The sequence below is a fragment of the Armigeres subalbatus genome, chromosome 1, assembly GCF_024139115.2.
Source record: "Armigeres subalbatus isolate Guangzhou_Male chromosome 1, GZ_Asu_2, whole genome shotgun sequence".
NCBI classification, from domain to species: Eukaryota; Metazoa; Arthropoda; class Insecta; order Diptera; family Culicidae; genus Armigeres; species Armigeres subalbatus.
Window position 1 is genome coordinate 9,289,935 of NC_085139.1, and position 18,727 is coordinate 9,308,661.

At 37.7% G+C, this 18,727-nt stretch overlaps 1 protein-coding gene across 1 annotated transcript; it reads left to right on the forward strand.

The window, feature by feature from the left end:
- Positions 1-1,472: 1,472 nt before the first annotated feature.
- Positions 1,473-5,215, forward strand: LOC134221067 (uncharacterized). The gene is made up of 3 exons (XM_062700251.1): positions 1,473-2,249; positions 4,632-4,901; positions 4,974-5,215. Exons 1-3 carry the CDS (start codon positions 2,174-2,176, stop codon positions 5,066-5,068), a joined length of 441 nt encoding a protein of 146 aa, XP_062556235.1. The 5' UTR covers positions 1,473-2,173; the 3' UTR covers positions 5,069-5,215.
- Positions 5,216-18,727: the final 13,512 nt, after the last annotated feature.

Consider the following 18,727-nt stretch of genomic DNA (forward strand, 5'->3'; position numbering starts at 1 on the left):
AGGAAAATTCGCGGATGGGAACGGACATTGCGGTAGCATATAGTGTTGAATATTTGGAGTAGAATTATTTTTAATAAACTTCAGATTTGCATTCTAATGGCTTTTATAATTTTCTATGACGGAATGGGAGTTGTTGCTTGTTACGTTAACTATTTTTCATATGATTTTTTCTTTTTAGTGTGGGGTCAGCAAGTGTACCAAACGCTGGACCGGCAGGTGTACCTTGCCAACGATATTGCCACCAGCTGGTTGGCGTGCGAGAAAATCAGTTTCTGTCAAAGCCAGCGGGGAAGACCACTGCTGATATTTTTGGGACATCGATTTCGACGGGAAATGGAGAAACAGCACAAAACTTATTGGCGATGCCTGGTGGACAAATGTCCTGGGCGAATGATAACTGTACTACCGGGTGACACCATAGTGCGCTATAGGGTGCATAATCATTCGCCAAAATATCTAGACTAAATAAACGAATGTTTACAAATTAAGCATTTCAAGATGTTTGATTATTAAAGAGGTACTAGAACAGTGCGAATATTTTTGGTTAATTCCATTTGTTATCATCAAACTTCTAAATATTTCGTTTTGTATTCAACAGGCAGTGTCATCTACGTGCTATCGAAGCGTGGAACCAAGCATTTGTTCTACGATGGAAACACGTACACTCCGAACGAACGACCCTTTCTTGGGCAGCGATCCCGATCGTGGAAATGCACACTGTACTATCGACTGAAATGTCGCGCCCGTATAGTGACCAGCGAAGTCTGTGGTTTACCCAAATTGCGTGTGGTGGTTGCTGAACACACCCACGAGAAACTGTTTCCACATTTGAGTGAGAAATTCCGCAGTTTATTATAATTTAAGGAAAACGAAAAAACGAATCTAGTCAATCTCCAAATGATCTTTTTTAGTTAAACTGTCTGAAATAAATGTTCATGTGCTTGAAGAAATTTATTATTGCTTTTTTTCACTTTTGCGGCATATTTGTTTTATTTGTCTTTTAATTATTGTTTGCGAGATTTATATTTCCATGTTATTGATAAACATCTTTCCACTACAGATCACGAAGCCGTTATTCATTACGCGATCAGTCGGAAAGGCACTCCCCAGTTGGAGATCGATGGGTATCGCTACACGAGGCAAAAAATCTGCAAAACCACCATCCGATGGGAGTGTCTGCAGACGAAAGCGTTGGCGTGTAAGGCGCGGGCCACCACCAGCAATACGCCCAAGGGACTGGTGCAGTACTACAATAATGTTCACAACCATCCGCCGCAAATGCTGCGCAGAAAGGCTGGTGAACTACGTAAACTGAAACAACAAACCGCCGCGCGGATGAAGGATTCCTATCCCGAATACCATTTGATTGACTACAATAATTGAGTTTTTAAATAAATAACGTTATTACTAATTTTCCGTTCAAATTTGTCTATTCTAGTACTTCTTTTTTTCTCATTCATATCATTTTTAATAAAAATCATTTTCTATTTCTGCAGATAATGGATTCGCTATTAAATATATCATAAGCTCGCGAGGCGCACCCCAGCTGAGCATCGATGGGTTTCGCTTCACACGGAAAAGAAAAAGCAAAACCACCGTCCAGTGGATCTGTGTGCAAAACAAAGCCATCAATTGTACAGCGCGAGCTACCACCAGTTCGAAGGGAATGGTTGAGCAGCTAATCAATTGCCACAATCATCCACCAAAGATGCGGCGACGGAAGGCCGGCGAGCTACTGAAACTGAAGAAGGAAATGAAGGCGCGATTAAAATGAATATTTTATATGAATATGAATATTTGAACAATGCGTGAATTTGAAAATGAATCAACGTACTAAATAACTTCAAATTTGCCGATTCAACTGTGGGTTGAAATAAAAATATTCTGGTACTTTATCGATACCAAGCGTCGTCGGCTGTAGAGTGATTTCCAACGAATTTGGGTCAACTGAGATAAAAGGCTTTTGTTCATAATTTGTATTTTGAATAATGACTGGTTCAATGAAATACAACTTCTTCGTTCATGAACAGTTTTTTAAGACTTTTTAAATTTCTCCGATGTTTAATTTTTTGTGCAACATTTTTATGATCATTGAATTTTTTTTCGGCAGTTGACGGACAAATTGTGGCAAACTATGTGTGCAGCAAGAAAGGAACACCCCAGTTGATAATTGATGACCACTGCTACAGCCGGCAGCGGGTTCGCTTACGCACCATTAGATGGCGATGTGTGCAGTTCAAAGCTCTCCAGTAAGTATTATCCTAACATGGAGTGGAGTACAAACCACTTGAATACCATTGGGGCCAAGGTCATTAGGTCGATTAGGAAATGAAAAGTTAGAAATGAGATGTGAGAAGTTTGAAGTGAGAAGTGTGTTACTTCTTCTTTCTTTCTCGTTTCTTCATTCTTCTCCCATTTTGCTACTTCATTGTTACTGTTTCCTTTTCCCTTTTCTATCTTCCTTTTCCCTCTCTCTGTCACCTTCTTTTTTCTTTCTTTCCCTTCTTTATTCTTTTTTAATTATTCTATCTTCGTTCGTTTTTTTTCGAATTTTTTTCTTGTTTCTTTGTGCTTTTCTCTCTCTTTTTTCTCCCATATTCCTTCTTATTAGTTATTCCTTTTTCCTTCTTCCTTTTAATGCACCTTCTTTTTCTTCTTCATTTTTTTTCCTTTCAGTTTCTCTATTCCTTCTTCTTGTATCTTCCTTCTTTTATTGTATCTCCTTTTTACTTCGTCTTTGATTATTTTTCTTTTTTCTTGTTCGTTATTTCGTTTCCATTCTTCGTTCTTTTTTCTTTTCTTCCTGGTTTATTTTTCCCATTTCTTCTTCTTTCTTCTTCTGCCTTCCTTATAGTTCCTTCTGTCATATCCCTTTTATCTTCTTTCTTCCTTCTTCTTTTTTTTAATTAGGTTTCTTCCTTATTCCTTTTTGCTTTTTTGCCTCTTCATTCTTCCTTTTTTCGTTCCTTCTTGCTTTATCTTTCGTTTTTCATCTTTCTTCTTTAAATTTTATTCTTTCTTACTTCTTTCTTATTTTTGATTTGTTCTCTCTGGCTTTTCTTATTTTTTCTTCTGTCTTCTTCCATCTTTTCTCTTCTTTCTTTTTTTATTCTTGAAGTCCTCCTTTCTCACTCTCAAATTTTTACTCTTTTTTTTCACTTCTCACTTTTCTATTCTCACTATTCAATATTCACTGATCACTTCACATATCTCTAATCAATAATCAATTATCACTTACCACTTATTACTTATTACTTATCACTTTTCACTTTATACTTTTCATTTTTCACTTTTCACATATCATTTATCACTTATCACTTATCACTTATCACTTATCACTTATCACTTATCACTTATCACTTATCACTTATCACTTTTCACTTTTCACTTTTTACTTTTTACTTTCCACTTTTCCTTTGCACTTTTCACTTTTTTTCACTTTTTACTTCTCAATTTTCGTACTTTTCATTTCTTATATTTTACTTCTCACTTACTTCTTGCTTCTCACTTCCTTCACTTTTCATTCGGTGTAGTGATCATTCGGCATGATTACCATTCGGTCTAATGGTCTTCGGCCTTATGACCCATCTTCCCTTAAAATAATACTCGTATTTGATTCCTTTATCACAGTTGTATGGCGAGGGCCACAACCGATCGCAAGAATGGTGACCAAATTATTTCCATTGACGGAGAGCACAACCATGAAGTCATCCGAAAACGGCGACGTCATGGAGAGCTCCGAGAGCTGCTGGCCAAGCGACAGCTTGAACGTTTATTGAGTCGCGGCAATATGGAACAGGAATAGTATTTACGCGACAGCAATTCTTGGCTGTGAAATGTAATTCACTCAAAGGTTAAAGCATCCGATACAGGAAAGCAATCTGTGAACATTTTAAATATTTGTCCTTCATCGAACAGTTTAAGATTTTGATGTATTTTAATAAATGTGTGGAAAGTTCACGAATTTTCACCTTCAAATACCGTCACTTGTCATAAGCTCAATTGAAATCATTTATATCTTATTGGACCTTTCATATAAAAATTATTTGTCATTGAAACGAGTTAACATTTTTTTAAGCCTAGTCGTTAAATTTCAAAAATGAACTTTTTACTTAATGATTTTCTGATTTTTAGTTACGCTACTCGGGATTCGACGCAAAAAGGTGGAAGGTCGGCACAATTGGCCTAAAATTCGAGACAAGTTTCGCAGAGAACTACCTATTTGAACAAAGTGGAATTTAGCGGAATTAATCAACTTCACGTTTGTGAACACGAGCTGCTTGAATCAGCACCACATCAGAATCAATACTAAAATGTGAAATTTTCGAAAGGCAATTGAACCAGCTTAAATATTTTTAAATAAAAATTGTTGAATAATTATCTCTATGATTTCTGCACTGTATGCAGAAGATGAAGCATTTCAATCTTCAAATTTCCACAATGTTAAGCTTCATAACTTATAAACCTCCGAAGACATTTCTACACTTCCGACACTTGTGAGATGTCATTCTCAAATAAGTGCCAACATCCCTCCTATATGGTTTTCAAAAATGTTAGAAGTTTCAGCTGTTTCAGAATACCGTTGCAGAATGTGTCGCAAATCAATGCTTATCAAACATTCTGTTTTCCAGATCCTCTTGGGTCAGACCCTAAAAAACGCAAAAAGGTTTTTGTACAGCAAAAATGCGTGGCAGCGGACGATAACGAACGCCACGCGTTTATCGTGAGCCAACGGGGAGGCATACTACTGGTGCACGATAATTTTATCTACCGGTCCAACATGCTGCGGCAGGGCTCGAAGAAAAACATCCTCTACTGGGAATGTGTGCACAACCGTTTGGAGAAGTGCCGCGGTAGGCTCACAAGCAAGGGAAACAACCTATTCAGTTCCGCGACCAGCGGTAAGTGCCATTATCTGGCGGAAGTGTACGAGTTTGTGAATTGCTAACTGAGTATTTGTCTTTTCATTTCAGTGCCACATAATCATCGCCCAGAAAAGGATCGAATTACCCGTGCAAAAACCGAAGGAAAGCTCATTCACCGCACATTTGTTTCAATTTTCAGATAAACTGTTGTTTTCGTGGTTTTAAAATAGCGGGTAGTGTTGACACAAATCAATTCATCGCTTTTCATTAAATAATTAAGTGCTTCATATATAACAACGATTATTCTAGTACTACTATATGACAAAGAGAATAAATAAATTCAAAGCTGGCATTGTTAATATTTCATCATAATTAACTGATATTATCCTACTTTTTACAAGTCAATGAATTTGCAACTAATAGGCGTTTTTTTATTCTAGATGAAAACGTTATTGACCAGATCTACTTTATGGCAGAGATTTTGACGCCAGAGGAAATCAAGGACCCTGAACAAGTCGTAAATGTACCTAAACCAAAGAAGGTAAAAATTAAGCAGGTTCTACTGAATCAGGCTAAACCAAAATCTACAACCAACAAGCAAACGGACTTGAATTTCAAAATTTCGTCGTCGTCGTCGTCGAAGCCAATGTACACCACTGGCCGTGGGAACAAGGTGCTCATTTTCGATGGGCATCGTTACATCAAGAACAACTCGCACAGCGGAAAAACCTACTGGAAATGCACCAAGTGGCACGGTGGTTGCAAGGGACGAGCCATCACCAATGTGGTAACGCCGGACTCGTGCATGCTGAAAAATATGCACAATCATGAGCGGATTTTGGTGGATGATTCGTTTGGAGTAGCGGATCTGTTATAGGTTCTCAGTGACTGGACTCGCGGTGTATGGGTCTTCGAGTTGAGCGTCCAGTTTTAAAATTCATTAAATGTATTGCTAAATGATGATTCCATGTAGTATCTTAAAATAAAATTGACGAAATAAGACTTCGCAGAAACTGTTTGTGTTTTAACATCTTTGCATTTATTTAAATTCAACTCTAGAAAAAATTTTGACGGAGTAACATCGTAGTAAAACTTTCAATTAGCATTTTCTGTTCCTAGTATCATTAGAACAAAACAAGCAGTACTAGAACTGTCCAACAATCGCAAACGTATGTAAAATACTTTTGCATTGTTTTTAAAATAATTATTCTTTGGATCGAAGGTTTCGATAATCTCGTATAAGACATGTGAGGTGTTTTATAATTTAGAAAGACATTAAAACTCAAATAATTCAAAAATGTTTTGCGTGTCATCCATCCTGATTCATTGCGTCCAATCAACAATCCCAGTGGTGCACTTTTTATCAATTTCAGTGGGTAGTCTTTGTATATAGAGAAATAGAATCATAGATGGAGCAAGACTACCGGAAGAATTGTCTGTAAACAAGACGGTAAGACTTTTTTTTCGAGTTACATAATTTGTAAGAATTTATTTCTTACCAGTTTTCGCAAAAACCTTTTGTTTTGTCGGTACCATCCGAACTACAGACTCATCCATATTGAGAATGCATTCAGACTTATCCAGCATAGGATGCTTATCAAAACAGCGTTGGCTTCAATTAACCCTTTCCTAATTTGTTTTTACGATACTTCAATGCGTTTTTGATAGCCAATATTATAAGCTTGTTCAGTGGAATGTTTTTACATGTCACGAGTTAGTACGATTATTTTGTTGCTTCATCTTTTTTACGAATCGTGATTTCTGGAGCAGCAATTTTCCGAATGGAACTTTGAGCCAAATTCACGGTTCTGCCAAACGGATTTCTTCGGATTTATTTATAATTCTTTAGATTTTAATTTCTTAATATTTCTTAACGGTTGTGATAAGTGTGTGTCAACTATAAATGGCCGTAACGGAATAGGATGGACATCGATGTTGTCCTCCACTCCTCCTGATCAAAATCGCCTAGAAAATTACATTTGTTACAAATTTTGCAGATTTTGAGATACCATACCTAAATGATCAAGTTTAGAGCTCTTGGACTGTGCACATTGAGGTTGTAAAGCAATTCCCATGCTCCATCCATTGGTTGCCTGTGCAATCACGATTGATCTGATCAATCGCGGAGTAGCAACTAGGAAATGTACGGCCATCAAGCTCAAAGCAAGCTGATTTTAGATATGAATTGTCATTCTAGTACTTCGTAGCATAGCATATGTGATTATTCAAATCGTGGGTGATTATACAATGCTCAACTTAGCAATCTACTGTATATTGTTGCAAATTGGTATTTGGGTTAAGTCTTAAGTACCATTTGCTATACAGAAGCAGTTGTATACCTGGACACGCCCTTACAATCTAGGAAGGAAGGAAAGGAACATCTACTAGTGAAGATGCAGAAAATCCATAATACCTACATAGAAATCTCGCGAAGGAAAATTTGTGTTAGTGGACAAGGTAAATAATAGGGAACTCTATTCGACAATATAGAGCTGTCAATACAATTACAGGCATATCACGATAGTACGTACCCTCGATAGTGCGTTACTTCGATAGTACGTACATTTCACAAAACAAATGTTCACATAGTTGACATTCTTGGCGATGTTTCACATCTGAGGCCGCGATTCTCCTCGCACGCTCACACCACATGATCAATATCCTGATAATACTTGCCGCAAACACAGATATTGCTTTCCGAGAGCCCCACTCTGAAAAGATGTTAAAGTGTAGTGTAGTGTTTAAAGTGTAGTGATTGGATATTAGACGATACATGGTTCGAATGAAGTCTCGTCCTGTATTCAATTTTTTTCAACCATGGACGCTTCGACACCTGCGGGCGAATTGAATACAGCCATCTACCCAACTCCCCATTCGTCCATTTCTGCTGCCAGCTGACCAAGAATTCCTGACGAACTAATGAGAAAAATTCATCGAAGGTGAAAGGTGATTTGCCGATCGTAAATATCACCATGGGTGCCGTCATCTTAGCCAAAGAGTCCGCTTTCTCATGTCCTTGGATCGAGCAATGAGAAGGGACCCATGGTGATTGTGAATGACCGTTTTGATAAAGCACTCAAGGCTTTCCGTATCCCGGTTAGAAGATACGCTGAGTGCTTTACAGGTTTCATTGACCGAACAGCCTCCAGGGTACTTAGACTGTCGGTGAAGATAAAGAAGTGGTCAGGAGGTAGGGATGCAATATGCTCAAGTGAATAGTGTACAGCTGCTAGCTCACGGTATACACGGAAATAGGCTCTTTCAGCTTAAAGTAGGCGCTATGAAAAACGTTAAAAACTCCGAAACCAGTGAAGTCATCTATTTTTGACCCATCTGTAAAAAAGTTTCTCTCGTCCGCACGAAGGAAGTCTGGTATTCCATGAACCTCTTGCTTCATGGAAAGATCAAAAGTAACAGAGGAATTTTCTTCGTTTGCAAATAAAGCCACTAAAACACAAATTATTATTCTAATATACAATAGGGGGAATGACGGCTTTGGCAGGTTTTGTTCTATTATTGGCAAGGGGGTTTTTTATGTCTGACTATGCTCAAATTTGGCCTAAACATTCTTTGCATATCAAAGAACATTGTGGCCAAGTTTCATAAAATTTGGTCGACAAAAACCCCCCTGCCAATAATAGAACAAAACCTGCCAAAGCCGTCTTTCCCCCTATATACTTATATTTTTTTCATATTATTTTCTTTCTTTTTTTCACACTTTTCTTTTACACCCGTTCTCCATAACTATCGTCACAAAACTGAGCTACCTTCTTCTACCTCCAATCCATGACGTGAAGCGAATCTCTCGCTCCACCCAAATACATTTGTTTCTCTGGGCTCTCTTTTTCTTGGAGTAACACTCTAATAAAATCTCGAGCATAATAACTTAGACATCTTTATCAAGCTTTTCTTTTCACGTGACGCTTTTTCATTAACATTTTCATATCAATCAACTAATAACTGGGAATAATCCAAGTTTCTATATTATTATTCTAATCCAATTTTTTTATATCATTGTACTGATCTCTACCGAATTGTAAGAGTCTAAGAAATTATAACGATTGGTGTTAACCGAAGATGGGCTTACCTCCAGCTTCGTATACCAGTGGTAAGAGCGTCAGGGATATCCGATACGTTTTGCGTTCAAATGAATTTGCTAAACGAAAGCTTGGGCTAAAAAATTGATAAATTTTTGTTGGCGCTTGGTGCGAATTGGCCGAATCCCGACCATCTGATTTAAACACCATTTTGAGCTTGCAACGAATTTAGCAAAACTTAAAAAAAGCAGCTTGTCATAAATGTCTCACGTATTTTAAACAATTCAAGGTACTTCTGAAACAGCTGATTATATATTCTAAGAGTATTATTAGCCATGACAAGCCATCATAACAAATTTATCAAACTTCTATACAAGTACGAAATAACAGAATCGGATGCATCCCGACACGAATGTCATGAAAATGGTAAAGTGTCATAAATACATAATAACAATAATAATAAGAATCGGATAGGCAGCCCCCACAGAGAAGTGATGATTTTCGCTTTGTTCTCGCTCATTTTGTGTTTTGCACCGCTCAGCTGGGTAGAACAAGTTCAAATGCATCACCAGAGCTCTCCGCGTATGGAGCTGTTCAAAATAAATTTATCATGAGGTATAGCCTCCCGAATCAGTTCTTCAGTTAAGCTGTCATTTGTGAAAAAAAATCCCTCGCGGTTTGTTAAATATCGTATATGTATACAGAGATGATAAGTGAGAGACTTTCTCATTCTTTTTTGGATTCATTCCCAGGCAATAATTGAAATTGTATTTTCCTGGGATACCTTCGAAGTTTGTTAGAAAATTCCATACAGAATTTCACTTGATATTCAATCTAGATTTGTGCGCCGAAATTTTATCGGCGGTTGCGTGAAAGATCATTTTCAGCCATCGACATTGGCGTCACGCCGCTGATGGTGAATCTATGACAAAAGGTCGAAAGACAAAATGTCGAAAGGACAAAAGGTCGAAAGACAAAAGGTCGAAAGGACAAAAGATCGAAAAGACAAAACGTCGAAACGGGCAGAAGGTCGAAAGGACAAAAGGTCGAAAGGCACAGAAGGTCGAACGGGACAAAAGGTCGAAAAGGACAAAAGGTCGAAAGGGACAAAAGGTCGAAAAGGATAAAATGTCGAAAAGAACAAAAGGTCTATCAAGAACAAGTTAATAACAATTTGGGTGTATTCCAAAAAAATTTATGAAATGCATTTAACTTTAAGCAGAAATAACGCACTCATCTAATCAATCAAAGTTGAAGAATGAGCAATTTTCTAAGAAGGAGTAATTACTATAAGACAATGTTATAAATATCTAGACAGTTCTAAAATAGATAAAAAAAAGATTGATAATGTCAAATGAATAAAGCTTGTATTTCGCGAGACGCGAGAGTTATCCTATACCACGCAGGCGCACGCATTGAAAATACACCGGCATATATTACATGCCGGTGTATTTGATCGAAGTGACATTTAGAAAACTCAAACATCCATCTATTAGTGGTACTTATTGAACGAATTTAATTTAATTGTTAAAAATTGTAAAAACAAAAGAGCAGAGTTTTTGCTAACTGTGTAGGGCAACTCTGGTGCGAGATTGATTCTCTTCGTTTCAGTTTCAGGGGCCCTCCTTAGCCGTGCGGTAAGATGCGCGGCTACAAAGCAAGACCATGCTGAGGGTGGCTGGGTTCGATTCCCGGTGCCGGTCTAGGCAATTTTCGGATTGGAAATTGTCTCGACTACCCTGGGCATAAAAGTATCATCGTGTTAGCCTCATGATATACGAATGCAGAAATGGTATCCTGGCTTAGAAACCTCGCAGTTAATAACTGTGGAAGTGCTTAATGAACACTAAGCTGCGAGGCGGCAATGTCCCAGTGTGGGGATGTAATGCCAATGAAGAAGAGAGTTTCAGTTTCTTGTCAATTTCAAACTTATGTCCCTTTCGACCTTTTGTCCCGTTCGACGTTTTGTCCTTTCGACCTTTTGTCCTGTTCGACGTTTTGTCCTTTCGACCTTTTGTCCCGTTCGACGTTTTGTCCTTTCGACCTTTTGTCCCTTTCGACCTTTTGTCCTTTTCGACCATTTGTCCCTTCGACCTTTTGTCTTTCGACGTTTTGTCTTTCGACCTTTTGTCCTTTCGACGTTTTGTCTTTCGACCTTCTGTCCCTAACCCCGCTGATGGTTAGTGACGGCGTGAGTCGGCGTGAATCAATTTTGTGCATTAGAGATTTTCCGGAATTCATCCGAATGTTCCTTAAGAAATTCCTCTGCAAGTTCCTCCAGAAATTCCTCCGGAAGTTCCTGCCTATTTCTCCAGATTTTCTCCCGAAAATTTCGTCAAAACTGTTTCGAAATTACCTCCAAAAATTCGCCTTGAAATTCCTCTGGAAACTATTCAAGGAATTCGCCCGGAAGATCCTGCCGGAAATCTCAGCATTTCTGCGGATACTTCCTTTAAAATTTCCACAAAAAATCATCCACAAAAGCCCTTCTTAGAAACTCTTCACTTTTTCTTCCTGAAATTTTTCCATGAATTCTTCCAAAAAATTTGGTCAAGAATTTCCTCGGAAATTATTTCAAGAACTCTTCCAGAAATCTCTTTATGAGTTCCCTAGAACGTTTTTTTTTCAAGAATTCCCAACAGAAATCATTTCTCAAGCTATTTTCCAGAAAATTCCTCCAAATAATATTCCGGGAAGTTCCTTTTTCAGGAAGCATTCCCGAAGGTTTTTGACACCCCTCTGGTACTTGTACCATGGTACAAGAGGACAAGACAATTATTCCAAGACTATGTTTGATAAATACAATTATTGGTATGGTACTCATTTCAGGATTCTTGTACCATGGTACTTATACCACCAGTGTGTCATTAGTATAAGGAGTCCCCAAAGGATTTCCTGGAGAATTTCCTAAAGTAATTGCTGATGGGAAACACAGGTTGCACTTTAAGCCAACCGACCGAACAATACCTATTTCTTAATTCGCGTGATACGGAGAAAAATAATTAAACTGCGGAATGCGTCTCATTTCTATTTACGATCTAGTACGGACTATTTACAGAAAAATACATAAACATTTATGCTTCGTCAGTCAGACATTAGTTTACAGACATTAACAGTCACAAAAGCAATCATAACATAGTTGTCATTTCGTCGTACCAGGGGGCTGACAACAATTCCTGTAGAAAATAGGGATGGAGCTCCTAGTTTGAGTCCCATTAAAATGTTTTTGGATAAATTCTTGATGGATTTTGAGAGTATCTGAAACAGATCTAGGAGATATTCTAAAACAAGAAGTTTCTTCAAATAACCTTCATAAGGAGTTTTCGGAGGAAAATATTTTTGAATTTCCAAACCAATTTCAAATAAAATAATTTCAGACTGATATACGAAATACATCCTATAGTAGGAGTTTCAGGGGGCGTTCTAGGAACAATTCCTTAGTTTCCTTTAGAACAATTCTCACATTTTCTGAAAACGTATCTTAATGTTTGACCGGTAATATGTTGAATAGAAAGGGATCTACACGGATACAAATTTCATCAATTTGCTTCAAAAATATACATGTTTATTCCCAAAATGGTAATATGTTTGAATCAAACATATTTATTTTTAAAACCAAATTAAATTTCTGTTTGTTTTATACATACACTAGTGGGCAGTCCCTCGCTTGCTCTTGCAAAAGTAAACAAAAACTCGAGTTCGGATCGGATCCGATCGGAAGTCAACAGAGGAGCAGGAGCAAGAGTGGAATCATAAGTTTTCTTGCTTCCAAATTGATGAAAAGGATGTTCTTCAGGTACAGAAAGATAAGTAAATGAAATATGAATGTTTGGAATTGTGAAATCTGGTAGTACTAGAATATGAAAATTGGTAGAATTGATAACCAGAATATGAAAATTGGTAGAATTGATAAGAAAATATTATGAGTGATCGAACCAAAACAATAATATCCATGTTTGCTTCAAAACAACTTGAAACAACTTGAAACGCACATTTGATTAAAAAAAAAAGGTTTTCGTTCTCTTCAAATGCAACAATATGTTTGATCCAAACATATTTATGTGTAATGCCAGTGGTCATGTGTAGTGGCCATGTTGCCATGCGTGTAGTGGCCGTGTTGCCAAAGATATTTTACCACGTCGCACTTTTTGGTCAGAGATCAGCTCCACGCTACTTGCAGTTGTGAGTAGATCGCCATCCAATTATCGACAGACAAGAGCCCTCCGGGCCTCCTTTCAAAAATTCTATTTTGAAGTTAACATATAGCCTTTTTTATTACACCTTGGTGTACAAGAAAGACAAAAACGATTCTAAAGACGAGAAAATTGAAATAGGTAACTTAGAGAGTTACCCGAGCAAAGCTTGAGAGCAAATCGATAACTAATTTTGTTGTTGTGAAATCGCCTAATTTTGATAACTCAGGTTGATATCCTTTTGGTCGTTTTAACGGTTAAAAGATCAAAATCTACAGCATAAAAATCTTACTGTGACATCAAATCGAAAACTATTCCTGCTATCGATGAGAGCAAATCGAAAACTAATTTTGATATTGGTTCCGATAACAAAATAAGTACACAGTTTGATGTCAGATCATACAATTTAGAAATCAACAGCAAAATGAGATCAAAATATGTAATCAGTCATGATGATTCATATTTGAAAACAAATTATGATTTCGATTTGATATCAATATCAAAATATGTTTTCTATATGCTCTCATTATGTTTTCAGACTTTGCTCGGGTATCTTTTTATACATCTTCGAATTCAGCTTTCTTGCTGTCTTTTTACACCATCTTAGTGTTATGTACTACTAAGAATCATAATGAAGGTTCCTCCATGCCACACGATGCCACTGTTGCTATAGCTGACAGTTTGTCGCTTTGCTAAGGATGCGTCAATAATGGAGCCAACAGAGCTGCTGGGCAACCTTTGAAGTTTTTCATTCTCATAAAATCTATAGGTGAAATCTTTAGTGAAGGTGCGATCTATCAATCACCCCCAATCGTTGTTTTTTATAGTAATATGCATAATTTTCCACAATTATGCTCAAATTTGGCCTTAACATATCAAAGAATTGATATGTTGTGGCCAAATTTCATAAAATCCCCCCATGACAATAATAGAACAAAACTTGCCGAAGCCATCATTTCCCCTACGATGTGTAACATATCTTTAAAACATTACTTCTACATATGTTACTCCTAAGAAATGTCGCATAATGTATTATGGATGTTCCGAAGCATTAGAAAAATCTGGGTCCTCATGGTCCGTTGTGTACTATACCAAATATAACTATACCATTCTGATACTCCTGAATAAACAAAAAGGCAAACAAAATTTTTTGTTCGGCACGTTGGGGAACTGTTCCGTTTTCAATCTCACTGAACATATATTCATCTCATCGCAAAACAAAGAAATACAGCACCAACCTCGTCGCTTCTTTTTGCTAACAAGCGTGCTTACTGGTGAAAGAAGTTATAAAAATAAGAAACAAATCAAATTCCTTTTCATTGCTTTGTTTTTCATGGAATGAAAATAGGAACTATGGGATGAAGTGCCGAACCTTTCCCCTACTAGCAAGGCATGCCGGTGTACGCTGAAAAAATATTAAAATATTTTTATTAATTTACCTACGAACCGTCCAAGGCAGAACAAAGTAACCCGGATCTTGAAAATGTTCCGTGTCATATATAAAACACGTTCAATCGCACACATACTCACCGATCGCTAAAAATCAAATCACAAAGTCGGATTTCGCGAATGATCTGCGTCCTACCTAAACACGTCCGATCGCGCACCAATTAGTTCACTCACTTGTTTATTGACCGCACAACTACAAATTCGAATTTCGCTCATTTCATCGTCCTACATGGTGTAGGAAGTTATCACGGAGGCTTCCCACGGTACACAGCAGAACCGACACAACTCCTGGCCTGGGTATTTTGGACGCGTGAGTGGATGGAAAACACAAACGATTCGCTCTCCAATAGACAATAGACAACAACATATTCACAGGGCTGGTAAGGGATTCTAAACATCGTGCACATAACATTAGACTTGTCCAACATTCAACACTACTCCTCGAGGTTTATCATGACTAACAGTTATCACAAAGTCCTCACAAAGTCAAACAAAGTTCTACATAGTTGGACACTCAGTCAGGGAGAGTACTGCGTCGTCAGCCCGTGCTTCGTTTTCTTCATCGCTTGGTCTTCGTCATTTACGACTCATCCGGCACACAGCATCGGGTTTCTCCTCAATATTCGTCCACACAGTCATAAAAAACGGTTTCTTCTTTCTGGCGCTCTTTCTCAAGCGAACGTCCATTGCTAGTTTTGCTTTGCGTTTGCACGTCCGTACGCCAATTCCGCTTATTTTCTTCTACAACTTTCTAGGCATACACCCCTCCGCGAAGGTTAGTACTCTTCAAGTACGGCTTCAACTCTTCTTCCGAGGCCACGCCAGCTTATTCAGCTAAAATTGTTTGTTGGGACATATCTCGCACTGCGCTTTGTTGAAGTTCACTCTCAGTCCTTTCTAAGCAAGTTTCAGAACCGAGATCAATCAACTATCTAGTTCAGAAACGTACAATACTTCCCTCATGACTACCTCGTTCACTTCGCAGTTACCATCGGTACACTTCAGCGTGCCTTTGTCGGCTAAACCATCCGCCTCGAACAGCCACTATCCACGTACAAGTTTCCCTGCTGCCAATCGCCTCCCACGTCGAAACAAATTCGGGATTCCTTCTTCGCTGCCGTTTTGGCTTCCGGCTCATTCTTCTCTCGCAGCACCGGGCAATTTATCAGAATGTGTCCCGGTTTTCGGAATTTCCGGCGCTTCCATATCCGCACCTTCTTCGTAGTTTAAACTACACAGCTTCTTCAGAAGCGACACTCGCGACGTAACCGTACTTCTTCTTTTTCTTCCACACTTCGACCGCCGATTAGACTTGTCCAAGATTCAACACATGGAAAACGTTCGATCAGGCATCCAATTGTAATTCTAGTACTTCATGAGCACAACAAATAGGACTGTTGTTTGGGACATGAACGTCTTAATAGACCAATCCAAGTTGTTGACTTAACCTTATTATTTGTATATAAAAAATCACGAAAATAAAGTATATTAAAAAATCATTTATATGATAGTTCACACTTCACAGAGCTTGTTTAGGTACATGGTGTTAGAATTTAAATCGATGAGCCGGAAAAAATAATCATAATTACGCTTCAAGAGCATTTTGATCCGGATATTCCAGTGATATGCTTTAATTCATACCATGAACCAATCACAGAATGCATCAATATTCTTAATCAATTGCTAATCAGTTTTTTCGGAAGCTGCTTCAGAGACTAAGTCCCTATAAACAGGCTTTGTAAACTATCAAACTGCGTCATCATGAAGTACTCTATGAGTCTTGCCTATACGGATTTTCTCGTGTTCGCACTCAACAAGTCTCGCTGGAAAAAATCGCTGTACACCATACCGTATAATTATGCTTTTTAAAAGTTATGCTTTTTTAGATTTACCATCAGTGTGAAAGCCAAGCTCAAAGCACAATGCGTTCGCCAAATTCTGCGTTCATCTGTTTAATATAAATTTCCAGTCCATTTCGTGTGGACATCTTAATATGATACATCCAAAACATTCGCAACTGTCTCCTTCCAAACTTTGATAAGTTGCCATTGACTAATGCACAGCAAAGTGGATTAAAAAACAGGCATTCATTAAAATATCAAACTTGAATATTAGGAGACCAAATGCAGTACTAGAAGTGGTTTTTCAAATAAGCTCAATAGTTACATCCTAATTAATCTTTGGCTGAACCAATGTACACGACTTATACATTTCTCGAAAAGAGTTGTGTTGCGCACTTCTGCATATTGAGAAAAGTGACTGCCGAGTTAAAAATGGAGTTTCAAGAAGTCATGCTGTGATGCGACAGTCAGTACTGTAATAGAGCTAGCTTGGATCAAGAAGCTGCTCAACGAACTCCAACTTTTCATCCGAAATCGCATCACCGTGATCCATGAGATTCCAAAAGCTGCAACGAATCGTCGGCTACGTTTTAGTGTTTGCAAACAGCTGTCGCAAGAAGAATGTTCGTCGTAGAGCCTGTCGCATCTTAACGGTTTCCGAAATGCGTTAGGGGCTGTTCATAAACCACGTAGACTCTTGAGGGGGGGAGGGGTTTCGAAAAAGTCTACGATAGTCTACGAAGGGGGACGGGGGGTATACCAAAAGTCTACGTAGACTTTTTGATTTTATGTTTTTTAAAAGCGATTTATACAGCAGCTTCGTGCAAAGTTCACTTGTTTGATTTTTAGGATGTTCCGGTTTTTTTTTTTGCAAGACATTACCGATATAATCTCTTGCATTTCTCCTTAAACATTTAATGAATTTCACTAAAGTAAAAGTCTGAGCTACGGCTCAAAACTATCATGGATTTCACCAGGAACTTTTCTGTGTTGAGCAGGAAAATTCTCCAAAGTATTCTATGAAAACTTTCGAATTTTTGTATTTGGATTGTACTGCAGATTCTACTAGAATTTCGTTTGATTTTCGGCAGAAACTTGTTTGCAAACTATGGAAATTATGTCGTACTTCAGCAGATTTTTTGGAATTTCCAAAGGAAGCATTTTGAAATATCCAAAAAAGTAATTGGAATGCCCAAAGGATATTCTTTGGAACTTGTAAAGGGAATTCTCCGAAATTTCCGCGAGACCCTTCAGAATATTCACTGGAGATTGTCTGGGAAGTCCCCGAAATGTTTTGCTTAATTTCGGAAATTCTTCGGAATTTTCGCGAGGAATTCTTTGCAAATATAAGCAAAATTATTCGAAATGCCCGTGGAAAATTCTCCTTCGTAAATTTCTTTAGCAGTTCTAATGTTAATTCTTTAAAATTACTAAGGTTTTTTTTAACGGGGAAACTTTTGGAATTTAGAAGAAAAATCTTGGGATTTCAACAGATGATTATTCATGGAATTGCATGGAATTTTCAAGAAAAGCATCGGAATTATCACGGAGAGTTCTTGGGAGTATTTCAAGGTTATCAATAGGGAAATTTTACGAAATTTCCACGCAAAACTTATTGGAATGTAGAATTGACATTCTCGAAATTTCAACTCGACATTTTTCTAAACGATTTCACAATTTTGAACCGGCGTTGAGAATTATATGTCAGATGCGTGACAGATTTTATCAGTGGCGCGCCGATGCAAAAATGTCGGCGATGGTGGTGCACTCCTCTAGGAGGAATTGAATTCAACAGTAATTAAATTAATTGGCTTTGAGATTTGATTTCAGGAGTTATGGGCAGAGGATTAAATTAGATTTCGTTTCAATTTGATTTTTGTTTTGTTGGATTTTGTTCAGTGTGATTTTGTTAAGTTTGAAATTCGAATTTTGTTGTAATGTTTACATGGAAATGGAATTGAATAGCTGAATTGACTAAAACGTGGTTAATTTCCATATTTTTCCTATCACATATGATGTTTTGTAAAATTTGGTAAAGTCTACGTAGACATCATAGGGGGGAGGGAGGGGTTTTGAAAAAGTCTACGAAAGTCTACTAGGGGGGACGGGGGGTTTGAAAAAGTGAAATTTCGGTCTACGTGGTTTGTGGACAGCCCCTTAATAAATCGAGACTATACTCAAGATGATCCAGCGTAATCTTCAATTGTTTTTTGAGTCTTACATTTAATGACAAAAAACTCAATCATAAGCCAATAAACTTGGAAACACCAATAACCAATAAGTTCTGCATTCTGACTGTATCAATTGTTTAGGAAAATTTAAAATAAAGTTAAACTGTTCAT